At 40.5% G+C, this 26,113-nt stretch overlaps 1 protein-coding gene across 2 annotated transcripts in view; it reads left to right on the top strand.

Annotated features, from left to right (window-relative positions):
- Window positions 1-25,708, top strand: part of ACOT9 (acyl-CoA thioesterase 9) — a 28,067-nt gene extending 2,359 nt beyond the window's left edge. The window contains exons 2-16 of one of the 2 annotated variants that reach the window (XM_061178700.1): window positions 2,578-2,675; window positions 3,820-3,846; window positions 4,457-4,502; window positions 6,358-6,528; window positions 6,787-6,824; window positions 10,857-10,940; window positions 11,318-11,421; window positions 16,205-16,278; window positions 21,204-21,271; window positions 21,741-21,852; window positions 22,015-22,105; window positions 22,283-22,368; window positions 22,781-22,868; window positions 23,018-23,168; window positions 23,592-25,708. In XM_061178700.1, the coding sequence (XP_061034683.1) occupies window positions 2,578-2,675; window positions 3,820-3,846; window positions 4,457-4,502; window positions 6,358-6,528; window positions 6,787-6,824; window positions 10,857-10,940; window positions 11,318-11,421; window positions 16,205-16,278; window positions 21,204-21,271; window positions 21,741-21,852; window positions 22,015-22,105; window positions 22,283-22,368; window positions 22,781-22,868; window positions 23,018-23,168; window positions 23,592-23,680 (1,327 nt within the window). In that variant the 3' untranslated portion in view covers window positions 23,681-25,708. The remainder of the gene's footprint in view (window positions 1-2,577; window positions 2,676-3,819; window positions 3,847-4,456; window positions 4,503-6,357; window positions 6,529-6,786; window positions 6,825-10,856; window positions 10,941-11,317; window positions 11,422-16,204; window positions 16,279-21,203; window positions 21,272-21,740; window positions 21,853-22,014; window positions 22,106-22,282; window positions 22,369-22,780; window positions 22,869-23,017; window positions 23,169-23,591) is intronic. The other variant, XM_061178702.1, reaches the window with a different exon arrangement.
- Window positions 25,709-26,113: the final 405 nt, after the last annotated feature.

Here is a 26,113-nt window from a genome sequence, read left to right as displayed (position 1 = left end):
TTATTTATTTATTTTTGGCACGTTGGGTCTTCGTTGCTGTGCGTGGGTTTTCTCTAGTTGCGGCGAGCAGGGGCTACTCTTCGTTGCGGTGCGTGGGCTTCTCATTGCAGTGGCTTCTCTTGTTGCGGAGCACCAGCTCTAGGCGTGTGGGCTTCAGTAGTTGTGGCTCACGGGCTCAGTAGTTGTGGCTCACGGGCTTTAGTAGTTGTGGCATGCGGGCTCTAGAGCACAGGCTCAGTAGTTGTGGCGCACGGGCTTAGCTGCTCCGTGGCATGTGGGATCTTCCTGGACCAGGGCTCGAACCCGTATCCCCTGCATTGGCAGGCAGATTCCCAACCACTGTGCCACCAGGGAAGCCCTACTCAATGATTTTTAAAAAAGCACTCACATTAGGCCTTTGCTGTGTTACAGGGATATGTTTTCAAATTTATTGTGGCAGTATGCAACCAACAGGGCTGCAGGACCACAGTTTTCCAAATAATTTGGCCCAAGTGTTTCTCTGTATTCATCAACTCCCTCTTTACTATCTCCGTTTGAGTCTCCATTCAGAGATGGTCCATTATAGTGCCTGGCTTATTTCCAAATTTCTGGTCATTTTTGACTTTTAGGGGAGACTTTGGAGAAGCATGCCTTTCTGGAATAGAGTTTTTTTTTTTTAAGTATTTTTTTTTGGCTGCGTTGGGTCTTCGTTGCTGCACACAGGCTTTCTTTAGTTGCTGTGAGAGGGGGCACCCTTCGTTGCGGTGGGATCTTCCCGGACCAGGGCTCAAACCCGCGTCCCCTGCATTGGCAGGCGGATTCTTAACCGCTGTGCCACCAGGGGAGTCCCCATGGTCAGGCTCTTAACCTCTGTATACTACACTGCTTTTCACTCAGGCAGGATGGGATGATTTTCATCGCTTTTCAGAAAATGCTGCTTCTTAAGGAACAAAACAGAAATGCTTGTATATATGTGTATTTACCCAAATATGTGAGATCAGTTTTACAGCTCCTGTTAGTTTGTGATGAGTATTCACAATATTTAGCCATTCAGAGTCAGATCTCATTTCTTATATTGAGATCATCTACTGCAACTATTATTATTGCTAATTAATGTATCAAGGGCATTATTTTTTTGCTCTTTCAGCTAATAGTAGCAATGGAAGATTTTAGCTTTTTCCAGTGTGCTTTTTAAAACCTGATATATTCAGTTGCAGAACGATAGTTTCTGAGATGGCAGAAGGAAGGACCACATGCTCTTGTTTCCTTCAGTGAGGGATTTGAACCTACAGAAAATACATAAAATGAAATAGTGAAAAAGAAAAAAGTTTAACTCATGTTCTGAGAAAATGCAAATTAGAAGGTCAAGAACAAGAAGACTGAAATATTAATTCACATATAAAAGTACATAAATGGAAAATTTATTGTGAAAAAATAAACCACAGCTATGTAAGATAGAGGCTTGTTAGCTGTGTGACTGGAGAATAAACACAAAACCAAAACCCCAAATGCTTTAGGAAGTATTCCAGTCTTAGTGAACCAGCAGGGATTGTATCAGGGCCAGTGTGATGAGTGGCTGGCTAAGGAGTTGAATTAGCCAGTGAGCATGTGCTGCTATTTTTGTGTTCTTTGCAGTTAGAGTAGTTGACTTGGTGAAAGGACCAGGATTTGTTCTAGTAGGACAAGTATCAAAACTACTTGTAGATTTTACCAAATATTTTTACTCAGAGACTCTTCCTGAATGCTGTAATTCAGAAGAGAAATCTATAATAAATTTGGGCTCTAAAGAAAATTTAAAGTATGCTTTTTAAAAATAGGTTAGTCATCATTGGACCTGGCATTAGGTAGTAAGAATTTACTAGTCACTTGAGCTAGAATGAGTAAGAGTATCTGGGGTTCTCTACCTTTTCAATGCCTTGCCTTCTTCCACTGTGCTCTCAACAGATCAGTTTGTCAGTCCCTGATACTATACGTGTGTTATCCCTGATAGGATAGTGTGTGGTTAGGAGTCAACAGTTAAGCAATAGTGAGCCAAAATCAAGTTAAACAGCTTATTTTGGGAGAAGAGTTTCGGCACATTGGGGTAAATAGCTTTGACTTTATTCCACTGGGGAGTAGGAAATTTCTGCCTAGGTCCAATAAATACTCTCTTTGAGTAACCCTGGAAAGGGTTAATTCTGTTTTCAAAGTTGATTGACTTATAATTGGGTTTAGCTTATTTATTGAGGAAGTATGGTATGACAATAACGAAATAAATGTTCATAATTAGTTTACTCAGCTGTTTACCAAATTGATTCTGGGTTTCTGAAGCTAATAAGAATAAATCCATTAAACCTGGTTGATATCTTTTATTTATTTTGTAGATCATTACCTAATTGGTCTCTGCTCTCAAGAAATGTTCTCTTATTGGAGAGATGATTTACGGAGTAGCCTCATATGCAAATATACATACGCTTGAGAAACATGTACAGACCCTATAAGACAGTATTTACTAAGGGTGTGGGATGGCTGAGTGCTCTGGAGGAGGCACAGGTCTTTGGGGTTGCCAGGGAAGAAGTCATGGAACCTTCTCGAAGCGTGTTTCATCTTGTTTTGTAGGCTTTGTACCCTGAGCAAAGGGCTGCTTGCTCCCAGCAGAGGACTGACTCAAGGATCTCAGAATCCCGAGAAACAGAGAGTCTTCCACATTCATGAAGGCAAGCATGGGTGTTTACCTTTTAGGCCTATGTGGGGGGAAAACCCTGTTTTATTTACGAAGCATGTAGATAGACAGTTTAGGGCAAATGAGGCATACTAAAGGTAGATCTTTCATAAACTTCTCACTTAGAAAATGACCAGGATAGCTTTGGGTAGAAATCACATACAGTACTTGAGCTTTGGTTCCTGGGAGCCTTGGGGACTGAGCTCTTTTAGTTAAATGATTTCTGCTTCCTTTGTGTAGGTACTGAAGTGGAAGGCATGGAAAAAAGAGATCTAATGCATAAGCAAGAAATAGGCCCTTCAGTTGTACCAACTAAACGCTCCTAGTCCGTAGTTTTGTTAGAGGGACCCTGTTAATTGAAGTTAATTTCAGTAACTAATCCATATGCAAACTATGGATGTCTTTGTCAATGTAGGAATATTCATTATAATGAAAACTGGGACTTGTTTAAAGGATCCAAATAAATATATATGTATATATATAATTTAAAATTCTGCTTTGTTTCTTGGCCCTCAACACCTGCCTTTCTTCTTACACTGATTATAAACTAGTAATAATCATTTTATGTCACTGAGCATCAGTAGTCTGTGTACTACTTGGGATACTTTCTGTCCATTCTTTTATTCAAGGAGCTCAGGAGGGAAAAAAAATCAGAAATAAGACTAATTTACTAATGGATATTTTTGGTGCAGTACTACTCTATGATTTCATTGTAATTAGAGTTTGCACCTAATTTATGGTATATAACAATTGTGGGTTTTGTTTTTTTTTTTCCTTTGGCCGTGGCTTGCAGGATCAAAGCTCCTTGACCAGGGATTGAACCCTGGCCCTGGCAGTGAAAGTGCCAAGTCCTAACCACTGGACCACCAGGGAATTCCTATAACAATTGATAGAAAAATCAACCACTTTTTCATGAAAATTAAGATGTATGTTCATCTAACCATATTTGGTTTTGATCAAATATTTAGTTGTTGAAGGACCAAGGATTGCTATAGTTAATTTTCTGTAACCAGAATATGTATTTTAAAATGCTAGAAAAAAACACATGAACTCAAAACATTATTTAAAATCCTATAGATTTATTTTTTAGTATTGACTTACTACTGCTTATCTAATTTATTTCCCCTTTATCCATATAGCATGTTCACCAATACATGTGAATCATGGTGTGTGTGGTAATTAGTATCAATTTTTTTTATAAGTGCTTAAATTTTTTTTTGCACTAATTCATTCTTGCACTTTTGGGCAATGGGCATTAACTAAACTTAAATTGCTTTTTTTTGCCTTTCCTTTTTTGCTTCATTTTTCTTGCCTCAACTTTTCTAACATTTAGGGTAGTATAAATATATGAGAAATCAATTAGAGTGAGATTCAAATTTTGATATTAGTCTTAGTCCCACTGCCTATAAGAAGATAGGCAGGGATTCTGTTCATAATATCTCCATCATAAAGGGACTCCTGCCAACACTGATACAGCCCCAGCAGATGAATAATTGGAGTTATCCTTTTTTGCTTATTTATATAAATCCCAGTGATTGACACAAGGATATTCTTTTCTGCACTAAGGAGACAATAGTTGTTTCAAGTTTTCGGGAAGCAAAGACCTGATCCCTTCCCTGAGCTGTTTGTTTTGTGGCATTAAATGGAAATTCATGGACCTTTGAAGCTTTTGAGTGCATGAATCGCTTTTTGCTTTTCGTAGTTCTTGAGCTCATTGCCATAATCCATTTCTCACTTTCTTTGTTTCATGGAATGACCTCTTTATTTTTGTTTCAGTTCGAGATAAGTTGCGGGAGATAGTAGGAGCATCCACAAACTGGAGGTACGTGCTCTGTGTTTATTCGTTCTTCTATCCCTAAGCGGCGTGCTAGGCTGTGTTTAGGCTCAGTTGATGGTCCCACTGTAGGAATGGGGGGAACCCTTTGTTCAGAAATGGGTTGAGAGTTTTTTTTACTTGGGGGAGAAGATCAACATTCCAACATACTCATCAGTTGATGCTTTGTTGTCATAAAATCATGTAATTTACACGTACTCTGCATTTTTCAAAGTGTATTCAGGAGTATTACCTCACTGATTCTCAGTGAAACTTGTGACGTGCTTATGACATATGTTCCTATTCCTTTTTTGCACATGATGAGATTGAAACTCAGACATTGAGTGACTGAGTACCAGGTTTGGGACTTGAACCCAAGTTTCCTGGTTTTTCTATTTCATGCACCCTGACTCCTTTACTGCTTCTTGTCAGATCACAATTAACCAGGCCTCCCATACAATCTTTCTCTTTTCTCTTAGTATTTCCCTGCTGTAAAATAGGATAATATCCCTCTTGGTGCATAGAATTTTGAGGCTAAAATGAGATAAAAAGAAAAAGCACAATAACAATAATCTATTTGGTATAAAAATTATCTAATGACTTCTTTTTATCTCTTTATATGAAAAATTTCAATTTTCTGAAAAGTAGAAGAAATGAATACCTTTGTTCCCACTATCTGAATTGGATACTTATGAACGTTTTTCCAGATTTGCCAATATACATATACTGGCTAAACTATAAAGGTGTCATGACACTTCAGCTCCAGTTATATTCCAATACATCTCTAATAAATAAATATATTTTCCTATGTAACAAAATCAGCAGTCGTGCATCTCCAACAAATAAGATATTCTCTTACATAATGAAATTGGCAGTAATTCCCTAATAGCATATTATTTACCCATATTCAGAATTCCTCAATTGTTCCCCGCATACCTTTTATAGCTTTTTAAAAAAAATCAAGATCCGGTAAACAATTGCATATTGCATTTCGTGGTTATGACTCTTTAGTCTCCCCTAATCTAGGATAATAGTTATCCCTCCCTCCTTTTTTTTTTCCCCATGAGCTTGATTTTAAAGAGGCCAAGCCATGTGTCTTGTTGAATGTTCCACATTCTGGATTTACCTTGTGCCATTTAACTTGTTCGTCAGTTCCCTCCCTATATTTTTGTAGGCTACACTTTTCTGGCAATAATACTTCATAAGTAAAGCTTAGAAAGACAGCTTAATTAGTGATATTGTCAACATTTTAGTTCCCTATCCCCTTGTCTCTCTCTTTTCTTCCACCTTAATCGTCTCTTCTTTTTCTTCCCTTTCTGTCTCCTTTTCATGTTCTCTTCCTCTTTACCTTTTGCTCTGCCTTCCAAACTTCTTTTGGATATACTCCATTTTTCCTCCTCTGTCTCTCTTTCCTGAAATTGAAGGCAGAGAGAGAGAGAGCTGGGGCACAGAGAATACGAGACTTGTCAAGGTGAGAAACGGGAATATGGAGTTCAGTGGCTATGTTGTTCTTTAGTGTAGATATATATATACGTACATATATTTACACTCTATTATGTCCATTTCTGTATTTTTAATTTCATTTCAAAGATTCTATTCTTTGAATACACTTTTTGATGAGGGTGAATATATAGTTCATTTGGATATATCTATATCACTTATAAGTGTATTTTTCTTATCTACTAGCCTGAGAAATTTTTGATTTCACCAAGTGGCAGGTAGGAAGGGAGGGAAGGAAAAGGAGATGAGGTAGGTCCAGACCTGCTCTTTCCTCTTTCGATGGTGTCTGACTGACCTGTATGTCACTGGAGTTGGGGGATAGCACTGTCCTATGTTTTATGAAGCTTGTGTCCTTTCTTCTCAGAGACCACGTGAAAGCAATGGAGGAAAGAAAATTACTTCATAGTTTTTTGGCTACGTCACAGAAAGGACTGCCACCTAGGAGAATGAAAGACAGTTACATTGAAGTTCTCTTACCTTTGGGCAGTCAGCCTGAATTACGAGAGAAATATTTGACTGTTCAAAACACTGTAAGGTAACACGGCACTATTTCTGTTTGTGTCATTTGTTTTTATTTTATTTCCTTTCTTTATTACAACTTTGAGATATAATTCACACATCATACTGTTCACTTATTTAAAGTGTGTGATTCTCTGGTTTTTCGTATATTTAGAGAGTTGTGCTACCATCACCATAATCAATTTTAGTAGATATTTATCACCCCATAGTGTTATTTTTTTTAAAGGGTGATCATTATGATTTTCATTTCATCACAGTTTTCTTTATTTCACAGGTTTGGCAGGATTCTTGAGGATCTTGACAGCTTAGGAGGTACTGATATTTTAGTATTTTTAAACTGGTACTTACAGTAATACATTGAATCCTCTGGCTGGAAAGGGTCTTTTTATTCTTTAACTTGCACAGATGGAGATATTCTGAACGAGCAGAAAAAGAAGGGCATCTACTACTTCTGAATTGTCATAATTATTTAATTAAATTTACCGAAAAGTTGCAGAGTACAAAGAGTTGTTCTCCCCTGAATCATGTGAGAGTATGTTGCTGACACGATGCACATCACCCCCAAATATTTTCACGTGTATTTCCTACAAACAAGGACATTCTCCTTCATAACCACAATATAACCCTCAAAATCAATAAATTAACACTGATATTTAGACAGTCTAATCCTCAGACCCCATTCAACTTTGGCCAGAGGTCCTTTATAGCAGAAGGATCCAGTTCTGGATCCAGTTCTGAATCACATGTTGCATTTAGTTGTTGTGTCAGGGATAGTTCCTCAGTCTTTCCCTGACTTTAATGACCTTGATACTTTTGAAGGTTATGGGCCAGTTCTTTTGTGGAATTTGTCTCAATTCGGGTATGTTTGATGCTTCCCCAAAGTTAGATTTGGGACATGCATCTTTGGCAGGAGTGTCCACAGAAGGGATGCTGTGTTTTTATTGCATCTTAGCAGGTAGTGCATAATTCTAATTTGTCCCATTACTGTGATGTTAACTTTGATTCCTTGATGAAGGCGGTGTCTTCCAGGCTTCTTTGCTGTAAAGTTACTCTTTTCCCCTTTGTAATTAATAAGTACCTTGTAGGGAGGTACTTTGAGACCTTGTAAATATCCCATTCTTCATTAGACTTTTATCAATTACTTTAAAATCAGTATGGACTCAGGGATTCCTATTTTACTGAATGGATTATAATATATTTCTATCATCTGTTTTGATGCTCAACTTGTCCCAGGACTGCCCTTCATTCTTCTCGCTGGCTTCTGTGGATTTTTTTTGGCTGTGTCCCCATCATTCTTTGAGCACTTCCTCACTTTCTGGCGGAACATTTCTAGGCTCATTTGTACTTTCCCTGCCCCAGTCCTGGAATCAGCCAAATCTCTGAGGAGCCCTGATTCTTTTTAATGGAGAATGATATTTAGAAACCAAGATCTGGGTGCTGGGAGTTGTCATTGTTGCTGGGGTATCACTATTCCTCTGTGCTTTCAGTGGATGAGCTGGGGAATATATGCACGTACATGTACATTTACATCTATACCTGCCTGCCTGTATGTGTATTCCTTCCTTCCTTCCTCTCTCCCTCCCTCCTTTCCTTCCTCCCTCCCTCCCTCCTTTCCTTCCTCCCTCCCTGTCTCTCCCTCCTTATCTATCTACCTACCTACCTACCTGTCTGTCTGTCTGTCTGTCTATCTATAGGAACCCTGGGTTCATACTGATAGTTCCAATTCTAATTCAACCACAGTTTCATTCTTAATTCCTCCCTTTTCTCATTTGTAATTCCCTTCTCCAGCTGGCTCCAGTATCTGTAGTACATTTACTTATTTGATCAGTTCCCCTGTATGTAGCCAATTTCATATTGCCGCCACCCCGAAACCCTCATGGACGCTCCCCTCACCTCAGTGGGATTCTGCTCCATCCCAGGTCCCCCTCGTCATTGTGCTTGGGCTGCGGCATGCTGGGCCATCTCGCTCATTGCCTCCCTGCATGTCTTCCTGACCCCTGTTGGGCTTTAGCACCCGACTCTGGGCTGTCTATCTTGCTTGCTCCTGCGTAATGGCTTTTGGACTGAACTGTTGGGAAAGGGTTTAAAAAAAGGCTCTAATAATCTTTAAAATAGAGACACAAATCCATTGTTAGGCTTACGGCTAGCTACGTTTTTCTTCAGATTAAATAAACCTGCTTTAAAATTCTTATTGGCCTTTTAAAAAAAAATCACACACACACACAGACACAAACACACACACACACACACACACACACACACACACTTGGCTTTAGTTTACTTAGGTGTCCCTAAATATACACACTCCCCTGCCACTACCCTGTTTTTCTTCATCACCTCCTGTTGATGGCCAGTCCCTTTGACCTGTTCACTTGATTCTATTCCTTCCATTTCTTCAAGGAACTTGCCTTATCACGTACCCTGAAGATATGTCCCTCATATCTCAAGCCTTTTCTCAACCTCGCTTTTCCCTTAACTTCTAAACATATTCAAGCCTCTTGCATCTTACAATGAAAAATAGGTAAAATCTCCTTCCCTTATAACACTCTCCAGTTTTCTTTCTCTCTCACTTTAGAGCTAACTTTGTGTTCTGGCTTCTGCTCCTCCATGTCATTGAGCTGATTGTGCCAAACTCTCCATTGTCCCCCTTACTGTGTGATCTCGTGGGTGCTTCTCAGGGTTTACCTGACGCCTTTGAAGCTCCTAATGATGTCAAACTCACCCTTGGGCTTTGGTGACATTTCCTCCTGCCTCTCAGGCTGCTACTTCCCAGTCTCCTTTGTGGATTCCTCTTTCTCTGTTGATCCTTTAAATGTCGCTTATCTTCAGGGTTTTGTCTTCTGCCCTTTTTGTTGTTGGGATCTGCACTTTCTCTATAAATAATCTTCAGTCCCAGTGCTTCAGTTGCTCTCAGTATGTGGAATACTTAAGAAGCTACATTTCCTGGCCTGCTTTGTGAGTTGCAGACCAGTTTGTCCTCCTGCCTACTGGCCATCTTCATTTGGATGTGCCGTGGACTTCTCAAATTCAACATGTTGAAAACAGTCCATTCTGCTCTCCCTGTGCTGTATTCTCTTTCTCAGTGAATGGTACACCATCTTCACTCATGCAAGTTAGAAACCTGAGTTAATTCAAGTCTTGTCAAGCCTGCCTTCTTCTTAGCTCTTGCATCTTTTCTCTTGTCTTCATTTCCACTAATGCTGTGGAAGGTCAAACACTTAGGATTTCTTTTCTGGGTACCACAAGTTTTTTGAATGGAGTTTCTTACCTTTTGCCCCTCATCCCCCCAGTACATCCTTTAGCAGGTGCATGGATGAAAGGGTTTATTGTTACTCAACAAATAGTTATTGAGCACAGACCCTGTCCTGAGGGTTGATGATAAAAAATTTGTTCTTAATAAATTTATTTATTCTTTTATTTTTGGCTGCGTTGGGTCTTCGTTGCTGCGCACGGGCTTCCTCTAGTTGCAGCGAGCAGGGGCTACTCTTTGTTGAGGTGTGCGGGCTTCCCATTGGGGTGGCTTGTCTTTGTTGAGGAGCACGGGCTCTAGGCGTGTGGGCTTCAGTAGTTGTGGCTCGCGGGCTCTAGAGCGCAGGCTCAGTAGTTGTGGTGCACGGGCTTAGTTGCTCCATGGCATGTGGGATCTTCCCAGACCAGGGCTCGAACCCGTGTCCCCTGCTTTGGCAGGAGGATGCTTAACCACTATGCCACCAGGGAAGTCCCGATGATACAAATTTGAATGAATCATAGGGCAAGCAGGGAGACCACTAAAGAAGTACAGTACAATTTTAAATGAGTTGATATTTGTAAGGTACATAGAACCATGCTTCGCACCTTTAAATGCTTGTTAAAATATGGAAAGTACACAGATAACCACAGGATGGTGTAGGAGCTGAGGGTGATATAGGGAAGGAGGGAGAACTCTGAGCCAAATAATAGCTTCATGATTAGGAAAGAGTCAAGAGGAAAACGGGTAGCTGAGCCCTTGTGATTTGTTTCTCTTTTTTGAAGATGTCTGATGCTGTCAGACTCATGTGCTGGGGTCTTTTTCTGATTTAGGCACCGTGCCTCTGTTGAGTGGTAATAAGCCACCTGGCGGGCCTGGGCTTTGGGCTTCAGTTTCCTCACCAAATCTAAAATTGAACAGACAGTCAGAGTAGAGGATTCCCAGATCTCTTCAATGTATAAAAAAGTGTTTGGTTCTAGGAAAAGACCATAGTGGAATATGGAGGATTGGGTCTTCAAAACCAGACAAGACTTTTTATGGATTTCAGGGAGTAAATTGCGAATGTTAAAAAATAATTTTGCTTTTCCTTTATTTGGTTCTCTTCTATTTTCCTACAGTTCTTATTTGCTACATGCACAACAAAATTCATTCAGCTAAGATGTCTCCTTTATCGATAGTTACAGCCCTGGTGGACAGGATTGGTAAGTGATATTATTTTCTAGACATACTTAGAATTTGTAGTAATTACAAAATATTATTGAGATTAGAGGAAATGTTTTCCTTTTATGGGGGAATTTTTATGTATATATGTGCATGTGAAAATGTCTAGATTGCAATATGCCAAGATATTTATTATAATTATCTTTGGGTAGAAGAGTTTTGCATGATTCCAGTTTTATTTTTTATATTCTTTGCATTGTCTAATTTTTCAAAAATTATTTTTGAAAAATTATTTTTAGTTTTGAAGACAAAAAGGAAATATAGTGGAATTTGCCAAAATTTCAAATGAAATTATCCATTTACAGTACAGAACATTTGGAGTGTGGTTTGGGCTCAGGTTGATTTTTCTGTTTTGTAGATATGTGTAAGAAGAGCTTAAGCCCAGAACAGGACATCAAGTTCAGTGGCCATGTTAGTTGGGTTGGGAAGACGTCCATGGAAGTGAAGATGCATATGTTCCAGGTGTGTCTGCGCCCGAAGACTGCCCCCTTGTTCCAATACAACCAGCTAGTGTCAGTGAAAGAAAAGCTTATTCACCTGTCTATCCATAGACAGATATATAGTTCACCCATTTATAGAAAAACAATTCAAGTTCATGTCATGCAGATGGTGTGTTATTAATATCCTCCTCCTGGACAAAGACTGACACGTAATTTGGTGTTTATGCTTACTGTTTATTACTTTGAAATCATATACAGCTCCATGTTAAGGTACTTGTTTCTAGTTTTGCCCCAGAGAATTTCCCTACAGTCTGAGTTCTGTTAAGCATGAATGGGATTGGTGACTGTTAGTTTCCTAGGGCTGCTGTAGCAAAGTACCACAAACCATGTGGCTTAAAACAACAGAAATTAATTGTCTTAACAATTGGGAGGCTAGAAATCCAAAATCAAGGTCTCAGTAGGACCATGCTCTCTCTAAAACCTGTAGGGGAGAAGCCTTCCATGCTTTCTTCCTAGCTTCTAGTGGTTTGCTGGCCCTTTGGCATTCCTTGGCTTGTAGTTGTAACACTTCAATCTCTTCCTTCTTCATCACATAGCATTTTTCTCTTGTGTGTCTGTGTCTCTTCTCTTCTCTTCTCTTCTCTTCTTTTATTTATTTATTTATTTATTGGCTGCGTTTGGTCTTTGTTGCTGCATGTGGGCTTTCTCTAGTTGGGGCGAGCGGGGGGCTACTCTTCGTTGCAGTGCGTGGGCTTCTCATTGTGGTGGCTTCTCTTGTTGCAGAGCACGGGCTCTAGGTGTGCAGACTTCAATAGTTGCAGCATGTGGGCTCAGTAGATGCGGCATGCGGGCCCCTAGAGTGCGCGGGCTTCAGTAGTTGTGGTGCGTGGGCTCAGTAGTTGCAGCACACGGGCTCAGTAGCTGTGGCTTGCGAGCTCTAGAGCGCAGGCTCAGTAGTTGTGGCGCACGGGCTTAGTTGCTCTGCGGCATGTGGGATCTTCCCGGACCAGGAATCGAACCCGTGTCCCCTGCATTGGCAGGCGGATTCTTAACCACTGCGCCACCAGGGGAGTCCTCTTCTCTTCTTATAAGGACATCAGTGATACTGGATTAAGGGCCCACCTACTCCAGTGTGACCTCATCTTACCTGATTACATCTGCAGCAACCCTATGTCCAAATAAAGTAATGTGCACAGGTACTGAGGGTTAGGACGTCAACATATCTTGTTGGGGGACACAGTTCAACCCATAACAGTCACTGAGATTACTACAGCAGTTAGGAACAGCCTCTCTAATGAGCAAAGCTCAGAATAGCTATTATAAAGAAATGAAGAAATTTGTCAAGAAAAAGTACCTCAAAGAGGATAATAGTACAGAAATCAAATAATTCAGAGTATGTTCAAGATTTCATTGTGAAAACTTACTTAAGAGTGACTTATTCAGTTATGTCAGGGTATTCAGTGGATCTGTCATTCAGATACATTTTTTTCTGTTATGGAATTATGAAGCATTTCACGTTTTGGAAAAAGTCTGAAGGTTGCTCTGTAGTATTTAAAATTATTTGTCAAAATAGGTAAGTAGTTTTTTATTTGATGCTGTATGTAAACAGTTGAATTTTTTAACTTCCATGTTGCTGTAACTGACGGTAATACTGCTTTTAAAGCAAATATTGTAAAGTTGTTGGGGATGCTGCTCTGATTTGTTCGCACCCTTTTTTAATCTTCATGGTTGATGCACGGTGGATTCCTGGCATAAGACCTGCTTTCTAGGGAATCTTGGACAAATAGGTTGAAAAAGAGATACAGGAATTATTGGGAAGAGAGAGCCAATGAAAATCAGTGTCAGAGAAGTACAGACTTTTGTTTTAAATTTGCATTTCTCATTGGCCATTTTGATTAATAACTCACGGCTTGAGTGATCCTTTATTCCAGAGAGGGAGCGTGGCAATAGGTACCCTGCCTCTGGTTTGGCTGAAATGTAAGTTCAAATCCCACCTCTGCTGCTTATTAGCCATGTGACTGTGGGCAAATTTCTTGCCTTCTCTGAGATGCTGTTTTGTTATCACAGTAACCGCTAATCAAATGTTGCCAATTATATAACTTTATCATCATTACTATGGAGGTGGTCCCAGATCTCTTCTAGGCTTGACCGTCAGACCTGCCTTTTGGGGTTCCTGTTAGATCTCTCTTCCGAGTGTGCTCTCACTACCTCAAGTCCAGTGTGTTCCAAACTGAGTGCATCAGCTTCCTTTCCGATCCTGACCCTCCTCCGGTTTCCCCTTTGCCACCCTCCCGTTTCTCCAAGCTCCAAACCTTTGTGAAAGCTTTAATTTTTTTTCCCTTTCCTGTGCAGCCTTTTGCCAAGTCTTGTGAATTCATCACCCACAGCTACTCACCAGAGTCCTTTCTTCCCCTTCCCCTTGGCCTCTGTGTTTCATTCAAGCCCTCACTGCCTCTTGTGTGAGTATCTTAGCTATCTTTTAATTACTCTGCCTGCCTGTAGTCTGCTCTCTCTCTGTTAATTTTACACATTTCTTCCAGATAGATCTTCCAAAGCTGATCTTCAATCACATCTCTTCCCTTCTCAAAACCCTTCCATGACCATTATCTGTGGATCAAAGTCTAAATTGCTTTGACTAGTTAGGATCTAAGGTGCTCCATAAACTAGCACCAACCTACCTTTGCAGCTGTATTCCCTCCAACTTACCGTTCACACACCTTCTTGGAGCGCACAGCTGGTGACCTTGAGTGTCCTGAGTAGAGAGTTGTTCACCTTGCATCCCCGATGCTCAGCACTAGTGGATGTTCATTGTAATACACTGGAACGTAAACAGTAGGTGAGCGGATGAGCATCCTCGCACACACTTTTCCCTTTGCCGGGATTCCTTGGGCTCTGGCTCTGCATATCCATATTCCACCTGTGCTTCTGGGTCACTTCATACTCGAAGCCTTCCCTGATCTTTTCAGCTCATAGTACCTGTTCCTTCCCCACGCCTCCTTCCCTCTGACCTTCTCTCCTGGTACCTGCTGTCCTCTGCCCTGCAGAGCTGCGTATGAACGTCTTTTCTCTTCCACTCGACTCTGTGCGCCTCAACAACAGGATCCGGGTGTGAGTCACCTCGCCCACTTCCTGACGGCGTTCATTTAACGTTGACTTAGCAGTGATTTATGGAGTGCGCCGTCTGTGCTCGGTGTACAGCAGTGAGCAAACAGAAAGTTCCATTCTCTTGGAGTTCACACTCTAGTAGTGCTCAATAGTTAGCTGCCTCAGTTCATTCGTTGGCAGTTGGCAGCCATTGATCTGGTATCTGCTGTCTGCCAGTCTTTGTGTCAATTGCTGGGAAACAAATGAGAGTAAAAATGGTCTTTGTCCTCAAGGAGCTCTCGGTGCAGTAGGGAGACAGACACATAAGTAAATGATTATGATATAGTAAATTATTACGCACTGTTTCTCAACAGGGACACTATTGGCATTGTATGTGAGAAAATTCTTTGTTCTGCAGGACCGTCCCCTGCCTTGTGAGCTGTTTAGCTCTTTGGTTACCCCTCGCTGCGCTAGTGATGTCCCCCAGCTCATGTGACAACCATCACCAGCGCTGCACGTTTCCAGATGCCTTCCGGGGGGTGACATCTTCCTCACTTATGTTGAGAACCGCTGTCAAGAGAGGACTTTGTTTCCACTTAGGTGGCAAACAAAGGAGGGAGTGATGAACTCTGCCTGGGGAGTAGGGCTGGGGCCGGGGAGGGGAGGAGCGTCTTGAGGAATGTGGCCCTGAGGAAGGCATCTGGCAGAGGCGTGGAGGGGAGGCGGTCAGGTGACAAAATGGGACATTTCAGGACCTCCAAGTTGTTAGCTGTGGCTAGAGAAAGGAGTGCAGGCATGCCGGGAGTGTTTGGTGAACAACTAGAGTGGAATCTGGGCTCCGTGGTGGAGGCTTTACATAGAATGCCAGCAGGCGTAGACCAGATGCTGGGGTAAAGGAGGACCTCTTGCAAGGTTTGAACAGGACAGGGACATAGTAAGGTTGGTGAGACTCTTCCGAAAGTCGAGGGGGAAGGCTCATACCGGCCTGAACAGGTAGTGGTGTTGAGGACTAGCGGTGGGTTTGTTGAGGATGGAACCAAATGTACCCTCAGGTTACGATATGACTTGATGATATGACTCTCCTGGAAGTACAGACTTCTAGGGGAAAAAAAAAATACCTTAAAATCTCAATGGCCTCTGCATTGTAAATATTTAGCTTAATCCACAGAATTCTCATTGATCTTACCCCTTCTTGGAAGCCCCTGTGCCAGGCTAAGGAAACAAACACATCCTGGTAGTTGGCACACTCAAGTTCCCTGAAAATACAAATGTCTGGGAGAGCGATGGGAGGTCCGCCTGGCTGTGTGTGCCTTTGGGAGGACAGGTAGGCCTGGAGGAAGCCAGCGTTCTGCAAGATGCGGGACACTTAAATGATGGTGATGCACTAGGTCCCCCGTGACCCTGGCCCTTGGGTCCCAGTCACTCACAGCTCCAAGGCCCATAGTTTCTGCCCATCCCAGCACTTCTCGCACTGTGCACTGTTTGGGTTTTTGGGTGTCTCTCTCCTCCGCTAGACCACAGACTCTTTGCTCTTGCTGCCTTTTCCCCCCTAGAGCCCAGTTGTGTGCCTGGCATCTCAGCAGATGGTGGTTAATGAAAGCACTCGTCCTCTTTTGCTAATTTCAGCCTTTCCCGAAGGCTGTGATATCAGTTAGGATTGTAGTAGGTCTTCCCAGTAAATGCATTTCTTACATCTGCATTTTCTTTCCTTTGTTCTCTAGTTACACGACAATGAATTTTCCCCTGTTTTGGATGCGACATTTGTAATGGTGGCTCGTGATTCTGAAAACAAAGGGTAATTGCGTTTTTTTCCTAATTCTTTATTTTGAAAAATATCAAAGATACATAAAATTGAAGAGAAGACTTTAATAAATTTCTGTGATACCATCACCTAGACTTAAGAGTTTTAAAATTTTGCCATATTTGCTTCTTCTGTTTTTTTTAAAGTATATTATTTTCTTTATAATATTTTAAAGCAAATCCCAGACATAATGACATTTCACCTCTAAATACTTCAGTGTAGGGCACTGCTTTAAAAATGAGGCTATTTCCTTAAATAACCACATTACCATTAGCACACCTAACAAAAATAATAGTAAGTCCTTAATATATTCTAATAGTTCATATTCACTTTTTCCCAAATATCTTTAACGACTTATTCAAATCAGGATCCAAACAAGGTCCACATATTACATTTGATTTGTACGTCTCTTAAGTCTGTTTTTTTTAACAGCTTTATTGAGATATAATTCACATACCATACAGTTCACCCATTGAAAGTGTACAATTTAATGGCTTTTAGTATATTCATAGAATTGTGCAGTCTCTTCAGTCTGTTTTAATCCGGAATGGTTGTGTGTCCCCACTGTCCCCTTATCCTTTCATATCATTAACTGGTCGAAAGCCCAGATTGATCGTGCTATACAGTGTCCCACTTTCTGGATTTGTCTCATTGCTTCCTCGTGGTATTTTTTTTTTTTTAACTTGTTTCACTATCCCTAGTATTTTCTGTAAATTGAAGTTAGGTCTAAACCTTGATTAGATTCGAGTTCAGCGTATTTGGTGAGAGCACTTTGTAGGGGATGACGTCTCTGTATCTCATATTGTATCATGTCAGGAGGTATAGATTGTCCCACTCATAGTAATGCTGAGATTAGTGTGTGGGTTCAAGTAGCGACACACTTTAATTTTTGCCTTGTGTAGTTCAGTTTATCCTCTTATGATCAGCAATAATCTACAGGTGTACAAGGTGTATCCAATGTATCCAATCGTATGAATAGCTAGTTTCCCATCAGTCTTCCTCCAGTGCTTTTAATGTCCTTTGCTGATCATTGCTTTTATCATTTTCATTAGGGGATGTAAAATGATTCTCAAATTCTGTCATTACTTTCTGTATTTATTAGCTGGAGATCTGTAAAGAAGAGTTTTCCCTTATCAACTAGGGCAATTTGGTTTGTAAAGGAAAGTTAGGATCAGTGTTTCATTTTTGCTTTTATTTACATATTTACTAGCTAGTGATGACATAGTTTTTCTACTATTTTGCTTTTTAAAAAAGTATCATTGTCAGTTCATGGATTTTAATATAGTAAATATGTTTTAATAAATTGCAGCCATTGTTCTTCCTGTTTATCGGAGTGAACATCTTTGGTCAGTGGGAACTCCTTTAAGCTGGCTGCTGTGATAAGCTATTTTGACATTTCCTAGTTAGTCTTTGATAACTTCCTGCTCTCTGGTACAATGAGATGTCTTGGACTCATCCTGTACATTTCCTGTCCCAGGGCTGGAATCAGCCATTTTTCCAAGGAGTCCTCAGGTTCCTTTTAGTGGGAAACTGGTATTTAGACACCAAAATCTGGGTACTAGAACTATACATTGTTACCAGTTTGTCATGTTTCTAGGCCTTTTCAGTAGACAGGGCTTGGATGTATGTTAAAAAGCAAACAAAAAACCTCATAAATTTATACTGTCATTTCCAAGTCCAGTTTAACTGTACAGACTTTAACACTTTATCTTTTTTCTCTTACATTGGATTCTTGGTTCCCTAATGCCAGTTACACCCAAGGCATTCAGACTGGGAAAAACTGTTTAATTATGTGTGTGGGAGTAGGGTGGGGGGGAACGTTACAGGATTGCTGTTTGTACAGGACGGAGTCTAGAGGTCTGTGGGAAGTCTAATTTGTTTTAGAAACTTGGGTTAGGAGTCTGCAATGAGAAATCTCTTCTGCTGCATGGAAAGCTGACTTGGAAACCCGAGTTAAGATCAAAAAACCCCTTGGTGACTCTGATCCGAGCAAAGAATCCACCCATCTTCTCTAGCTCCTCTCACCAGCTCCAGCTGACCTGCCGCTCCTAGGGGCTGCCCTGGGTCTCCTTTTCCAGCACTGAGGGCATTACTTTAAAGCTTCTCTCCCAGCTGATGCATTCTAATTTTCCAAGCTGCCATTTCTGTACTTCTGTTTCCGTTTTTCTTTCATCCAACCTTTGGATTCTACCACAGTGAAGTACTATCCCTTTCTCAGTGTTTTATTTTGGAAAATTTCACATCTACAGAAATGTAGAAAGAATAATGCAATGAGCACCCACATGCCCTTCACCTAAATTCTCGAATTAACATTTCACCACATTTGCCTTACTCTTGTCCTTTCTCAATAAATACAAACATATATACTTTTTCCCCTGGAATTGTTTCAAAGTAAGTTTGAGACTACTTTACCCTAATTCAGCATGTATCTCCTAAGAATAAGGCCATTCGCCTACATAACCTCAGTGCCTTTATTATATCCAAGACATTTAACGGTGATACAATTATATTATCTAATATATGATTCATATTCAAACTTTGCCAATTGTCCCTAAAATATTCTTTATAACCTTTTCCCCTGAGTCAGGGTCTGATTAAGGACCATATATTATATGCGGTAATCATGTTTCTTTAAATAATTCCCCTTAAAATAATCCCCCTGCCACTTTCTGTCTTTTAAGACATTGACTTTTTACAATTTTTTATTGAAGTATAGTTGATTTACAATGTTGTGTTAGTTTCAGGTGTACAGCAAAGTGATTCAGTTACATATCTATATCTGTATCTATATCTGTACCTATATTCTTTTTCAGATTCTTTTCCCATATAGGTTATTACAAAATATTGAGTATAGTTCCTTGTGTTATGCAGTAGGTCCTCGTTGGTTATTTATCTTATATATAGCAGCGTGTATATTTTAATCCCAAACTCCCAATTTATCCCCCCCCAGTTTCCCCTGTGGTAACCAGAAGTTTGTATTCTATGTCTGTGAGTCTATTTCTGTTTTGTAAATAAGTTCATTTGTATCATTTTTTTTTAGATTCCACATATAAGCGATATCATATGATATTTGTCTTTCTCTGTCTGGCTTACTTTACTTAGTATGATAATCTCTAGTTGCATCTATGTTGCTGCAAATGGCATTATTTCATTCTTTTTTATGGCTGAATAATATTCCATTTTGTATATATTACCACATCTTCGTTATCCATTCATCTGTCGATGGACTCTTAGGTTGCTTCCATGTCTTGGTTATTGTAAATAGTGCTGCAGTGAACATTGGGGTGCATGTATCTTTTCAAATTATGGTTTTCTCCAGATAAATGCCGAGTAGTGGAATTGCTGGATAATATGGTAGCTCTATTTTTAGTTTTTTAAGGAACTCCCATACTGTTTTCCATAGTGGCTGTACCAATTTACATTCCCACCAACAGTGTAGGAGGGTTCCCTTTTCTCCACACCCTCTCCAGCATTTATTATTATTATTATTTTGAAATATTTATTTATTTATTATTTACTTATCTTGGCTGCACCAGGTCTTAGTTGCGGCATGTGTGATCTTTAGTTGTGGCATGCGGACTTCTTAGTTGTGGCATGCATGTGGGCTCTAGTTCCCCAACCAGGGATCGAACCTGGGCCCCCTGCATTGGGAGCTTGGAGTCTTACCCACTGGACCACCAGGGAAGTCCCTCCAGCATTTATTATTTGTAGACTTTTTGATGATGGCCATTCTGACTGGTGTGAGGTGATATCTCATTGTAGTTTTGATTTGCATTTCTCTAATAATTAGTGATGTGGAGTGTCTTTTCATGTGCCTTTTGGCCATCTGTATGTCTTCTTTGGAAAAATGTCTATTTAGATCTTCTGCCCATTTTTTATCGGGTTGTTTGTTTTTTTGATATTGAGCTGTATGAGCTGTTCGTATATTTTGGAGATTAATGCCTTGTCAGTTGCATCACTTGCAAATATTTTCTCCCATTCTGAGGGTTATCTTTTCATTTTGTTTATGGTTTCCCTTGCTGTGCAAAAGCTTTTAAGTTTAATTAGGTCCCATTTGTTTATTTTTGTGTTTATTTCCATTACTCTAGGAGACAGATCCAAAAAGATATTGCTGCGACTTATGTCAAAGAGTATCCTGCCTATGTTTTCCTCTAGGAGTTTTATAGTATTTGGTCTTACATTTAGGTCTTTAATCCACTTTGAGTTTATTTTTGTGTATGGTGTTAGAGAATGTTCTAATTTCATTTTTTTACATGTAGCTGTCCAGTTTTCCCAGCACCACTTATTGAAGAGATTGTCTTTTCTCCATGTATATTCTTTGCCTCCTTTGTGATAGATTAATTGACCATAGGTGCATGGGTTTATTTTTGGGCCTTCTATCCTGTTCCATTGATCTATATTTCTGTTTTTGTGCCAGTACCATACTGTTTTGATGACTAGTTTTGTAGTATAGTCTGAAGTCAGGGAGCCTGATTCCTCCAACTCCGTTTTTCTTTCTCAAGATTGCTTTGGCTATTTGGGATCTTTTGTGTTTCCATACAAGTTTAAGAATTTTTTGTTCTAGTTTTGTGAAAAATGCCATTGGTAGTTTGATAGGGATTGAATTGAATCTGTAGATTGCCTTGGGAAGGCATTGACATTTTTGAAGAGTCCAGGCCGGTTGTCTTACAGAATGTTCTACAACCTATATTTGACTGTTTCCTCATAATTAGAATCAGGTGAAACATTTTGGCAAGTGGCTATATCCTTTTACAACGTGAACTTTCTAGTGTGTAGATAAGTCTGTAACCAGAAGACTCCCCTAATTGTTCAGAGTTCTTATGTGAAGCAGTCAGTTAGTGTTACCCAAAATGAACACCTTCAGTTTTTATTAGGTAATGGCATGTCTTAAAATTTTTCTTTTCTTTTCTTCTCTTTAGGCCGGCATTTGTTAATCCACTCACCCTTGAAAGCCCAGAGGAAGAAGAGCTCTTTAGACAAGGAGAATGTATATTAATTTGTTCATAATAAGATACAATTTAAAAAGCACATTAACTGTACTGCAGAGGAGATTATTTAAGAGTATGCATGGACTCCTCATACCAATAAAGTGTCCACAGAGTCCATACTTTGAACGGTTTTTATTGATGATACAATATTAAGTGAAGTAATTTGTTTTCTCACATTTAATGAAATGGGAAATGTATCTTAATGAGATGACTGCTGGTTGGGGCTGTAGGTCAAGGTGATTATAAGTGGTCTCACACTGAGCAGACATGATTTCCATCTGAAAACAAAAAATCACTGAAAGTGTTACGTAGCCTCAGCAGCCTTCTCTGGGGTAGATGTGCAATTTCCAGTGGGCTTTTCGAAATCTGGAAATACTGCGTTTATAGGGTCCGAGGCAGCCCTGGTCAGCAACCCAGTGCTGTAGTGTGGCCCTCCTGATCATAGCTCCTTATTGTCTCCTGTTCCAGTGAACAAGGGGACAAGGGTCGCCTTCAGCTCCATGTCATTACTGAAAATGGCTCCCACTGCTGAGGAGAGGACAACCATACATGAGATGTTTCTTAACACGCTGGATCCAAAGTAAGTTAGGACGGTGAGATTCCTGGTTGGGAAAGCATCTAAACCTTGGCCTTCTCCAGAGCTACACTTGCTTGAACATATTGGGCGTTGTTTGCAAATATTTTACTTTTCAGCAGCAAAACCATGGCATTGACAGGGTTTACTCAATCTCCATTTGTACAGGACTATAAGTTTTCGAAGTCGAGTTTTGCCTCCTAATGCAGTGTGGATGGAGAATTCAAAACTGAAGAGCTTGGATATTTGCCACCCTCAGGTATTGGAATTTAGTGAAAAATCTTCTAAACAGGATAACTTGGACTCATGACACTCATCTAAGAGTTGACACGCCTTCAAACTGACCTCTGTTCTATGGCATTGTGAATTCCTTTGTTCTACAGATTCGGATGGTCACAGGGCTTGTATTTATTAATATTTATTTTATGTCCTGTAGGAGCGGAACATTTTCAATAGAATCTTTGGTGGTTTCCTTATGAGGAGAGCATATGAACTTGGATGGGCTACTGCTTGTAACTTCGGGTGAGTTGGATTTAAGGTAGTCTTAACTCCTGAGAAGCCGTTTATGCTGCCTCACTCAGTGAAACATTTTGGACCCGTCTGGATGTGTTTGGGAATATATTGTGTTTTTAAATAAATGCCACACTGGTACCAGGTGGGTTTGATCTTCGTTTTAGAAGGCTCTTGCTCTGATGTTGTCACTTAGTACATTAAGTGCCTGCTGAGAAAAAGGGGTGATGATACGCAGAAGGGAAAAGATGATTTAGGTACTGATCTGGTCACAGTGTCATCTCTTACCATCTGGTATGGTTATTCCCTCCTTCTCTAGGTTTATTCTTTGATCATTTAAAGTTTGCTTCAGCTGATTGTCAGGAAAAAACTAGAGATCATCTGAATTTTGCAGTTGACCCCAAGTACTGTGTTTCCCCAATAGTGGTTCCCGACCATTTATAGTCACCGTGGATGATATCATGTTTCAGAAACCTGTTGAGGTTGGATCATTGCTGTTTCTTTCTTCGCAGGTAGGTGTGCGATGAGAGATGAAATACAATTTTTATTATTTGGGCCTAGAAGAGAGGTTTTTATATTCTAAAGCCACCGTTTCTCTTATGACTGCTTTCTTCCCCCTTCCTAATGCAATTAACTAACTATCGTGTCCATAATCGCTTAGGTTTGCTTTACTCAGGGAAATTACATTCAAGTCAGAGTACACAGTGAGGTGGCCTCTCTACAGGATAAAGAGCATATGACCACCAATGTCTTTCATTTCACGTTCGTGTCGGAAAAAGAAGTGCCCTTGGTTTTCCCCAGAACATATGGAGGTAAGTGGCAAATGACTGCTTGTCCCTAACGAGGGGAACTTTTAAAGACATTTCTCTCCTTTTAAATTGTTGTAGGAAGTACTCTGATGCCCATCAGCCCTAGAGCATGTCTTTAGGGGATTGTGCTTTTGAGATTCTGCAGCCCTGAAGGCCAGGATGCCTCATGGCATTCAGGTGGCCATTGCTGCTCTGCCTGCCTGGCTGTTGTCTGAAGGGCCAGTGTCAGCTGCAGGCAGCCACTGGTGGTCAGGACCGGTCCAGCCAAAGGGCCGGAGTCGAGGCACTCCCTGGCCCAGCAGCGCATGCCTGGTGCCGGTTTTGAATTTTCATTGCTGTCCCAGTGTTCCCAAGTAGTTTTGTGTTTGTATAGTGATTTTCTTGGGTGCTGCACGTGTCTCCAGAGCTCTCTCTCTTATGTTCCAGAGTCCATGTTGTATTTAGATGGGCAGCGGCATTTCAGCTCCATGAGTGCACCAGTGACCTTGAAAAAGGACTACCTCATCAAGCCCTAGGAAGACTGCGTTTGTTGAAGGCCAGTGCCCCACAGTGACACAGTGTCTGATGAAGGCCTGAGCAAGTATATTGCTTAGTGTTTATTCTCATCCTCCATAGCGAAGAAGGATGTATTCAGCTTTTAGGTTGATCAGAAAAGTAGAATGAGAGAATGGCTGGGTGGGGCAGAGGGGGAAAGAATTATTGAATAATAAATACTTTCAAGACAGTTTAAATTGTGAACCTACCACGTTTCCTCCTGTCTACTCAGGAAATGAGGGCTGAATGCCTTTTTATGTGAGTGGACACATTCTTTTCTTACACATATTGCAACCATCAATCTACATGGTTTCCTGCCAGGGCATTTGGAGGGCATTCTTTAAACCTGACCTTTACTGCAATTCCCCTGTATTATTTAAATCCCATCAACCCTATGTGATTCCTTTGTATTTTTGCCTCCTTCTATTTTCCAGCTTTTGTTGTTAGCAGAGGGTAGATGAAAAGTTGTAGTGAAGGGATTCAACAAAAGACACAGCATTTGTAAGGATTTGTGGGAAGCTTTAGATCTGAAACCATACCAAGGAAACACAAAAGACCCCGAATAGCCAAAGCAATCTTGAGAAAGAAAAATGGAGCTGGAGGAATCAAGCTCCCCGACTTCAAACTATACTACAAAGCTACAGTGATCAAGATGGTATGGTACTGGCACAAAAACAGAAATGTAGATCAATGGAACAGGATAGAAAGCCCAGAGATAAACCCACGCACATATGGTCACCTTATCTTTGATAAAGGAGGCAAGAATATACAGTGGAGAAGACAGCCTCTTCAATAAGTGGTGCTGGGAAAACTGGACAGCTACATGTAAAAGTATGAAATTAGAACACTGCCTAACACCATACACAAAAATAAACTCAAAATGGATTAAAGACCTAAATGTAAGGCCAGACACTATCAAACTCTTAGAGGAAAACATAGGCAGAACACTCTATGACATAAATCACAGCAAGATCCTTTTTGACCCACCTCCTAGAGAAATGGAAATAAAAACAAAACTAAACAAATGGGACCTAATGAAACTTAAAAGCTTTTGCACAGCAAAGGAAACCATAAACAAGACGAAAAGACAACCTTCAGAATGGGAGAAAATATTTGCAAATGAAACAATGGACAAAGGATTAATCTCCAAAATATACAAACGGCTCATGGAGCTCAATATCAAAAAAACAAACAACCCAATTAAAAAATGGGTGGAAGACCTAAATAGACATTTCACCAAAGAAGACATACAGATGGCCAAGAGGCACATGAAAAGATGCTCAACATCACTAATCATTAGAGAAATGCAAATCAAAACTACAATGAGGTATCGTCTCACACCGGTCAGAATGCCCATTATCAAAAAATCTAGAAACAGTAAATGCTGGAGAGAGTGTGGTGAAAAGGGAACCCTCCCACACTGTTGGTGGGAATGTAAATTGATACAGTCACTATGGAGAACAGTATGGAGGTTCCTTAAAAAACTAAAAATAGAACTACCATACGACCCAAGCAATCCCACTACTGGGCATATACCCTGAGAACACCATAATTCAAAAAGAGACATGTACCACAATGTTCACTGCAGCACTATTTACAATAGCCAGGACATGGAAGCAACCTAAGTGTCCATCGACAGATGAATGGATAAAGAAGATGTGGCACATATATACAATGGAATATTACTCAGCCATAAAAAGAAACGAAACTGAGTTATTTGTAGTGAGGTGGATGGACCTAGAGACTGTCATTCAGAATGAAGTAAGTCAGAAAGAGAAAAACAAATACAGTATGCTAACACATATATATGGAATCTAAAAACAAAAATGGTACTGATGAACCTAGTGGCAGGACAGATACTTTATAAAGAATGGACTTGACACTGGCGGGTGGGGGGAAGGGGAAGCTGGGGCGTAGTGAGAGTAGCATTGACACATATACACTAAATAGATAGCTAGGGGGAAGCAGCCGCATAGCACAGGGAGACCAGCTCGGTGCTTTGTGATGACCTAGAGGGGTGGGATAGGGAGGGTGGGAGGGAGGCTCAAGAGGGAGGGGATATGGGGATATATGTATGCATATGGCTGATTCACTTTGCTGTACAACAGAGAGTAACACAGCACTGTGAAGCAATTATACTCCAATAAAGATGTATCAAAAAAAAAAAAAGGAACCATGCCAAGAGGAGGTGTTCACAGATGGTGAACAGAGGAGACACAGGACCAAGTGTTCATTCTTCCATTCACCTGACAGCTCTTCAGCACACTCTGCTAGGGGCTGGGCAGCATATATCTGGTTAAAAAACATGAACAGTAATAATAATTACAGATGCTTATGCTCACAGAGCACTTGCCACGTGCTAGATAGGCACTCTCTTAAGCACTTGACGTGTTTACTTCTTCCACCAACACTAT

Source organism: Eubalaena glacialis, chromosome X (assembly GCF_028564815.1).
Source record: "Eubalaena glacialis isolate mEubGla1 chromosome X, mEubGla1.1.hap2.+ XY, whole genome shotgun sequence".
Lineage (NCBI taxonomy): Eukaryota > Metazoa > Chordata > Mammalia > Artiodactyla > Balaenidae > Eubalaena > Eubalaena glacialis.
Note: the sequence above shows the minus strand (reverse complement) of the source record. Positions and strands in the feature narration are given on the sequence as shown.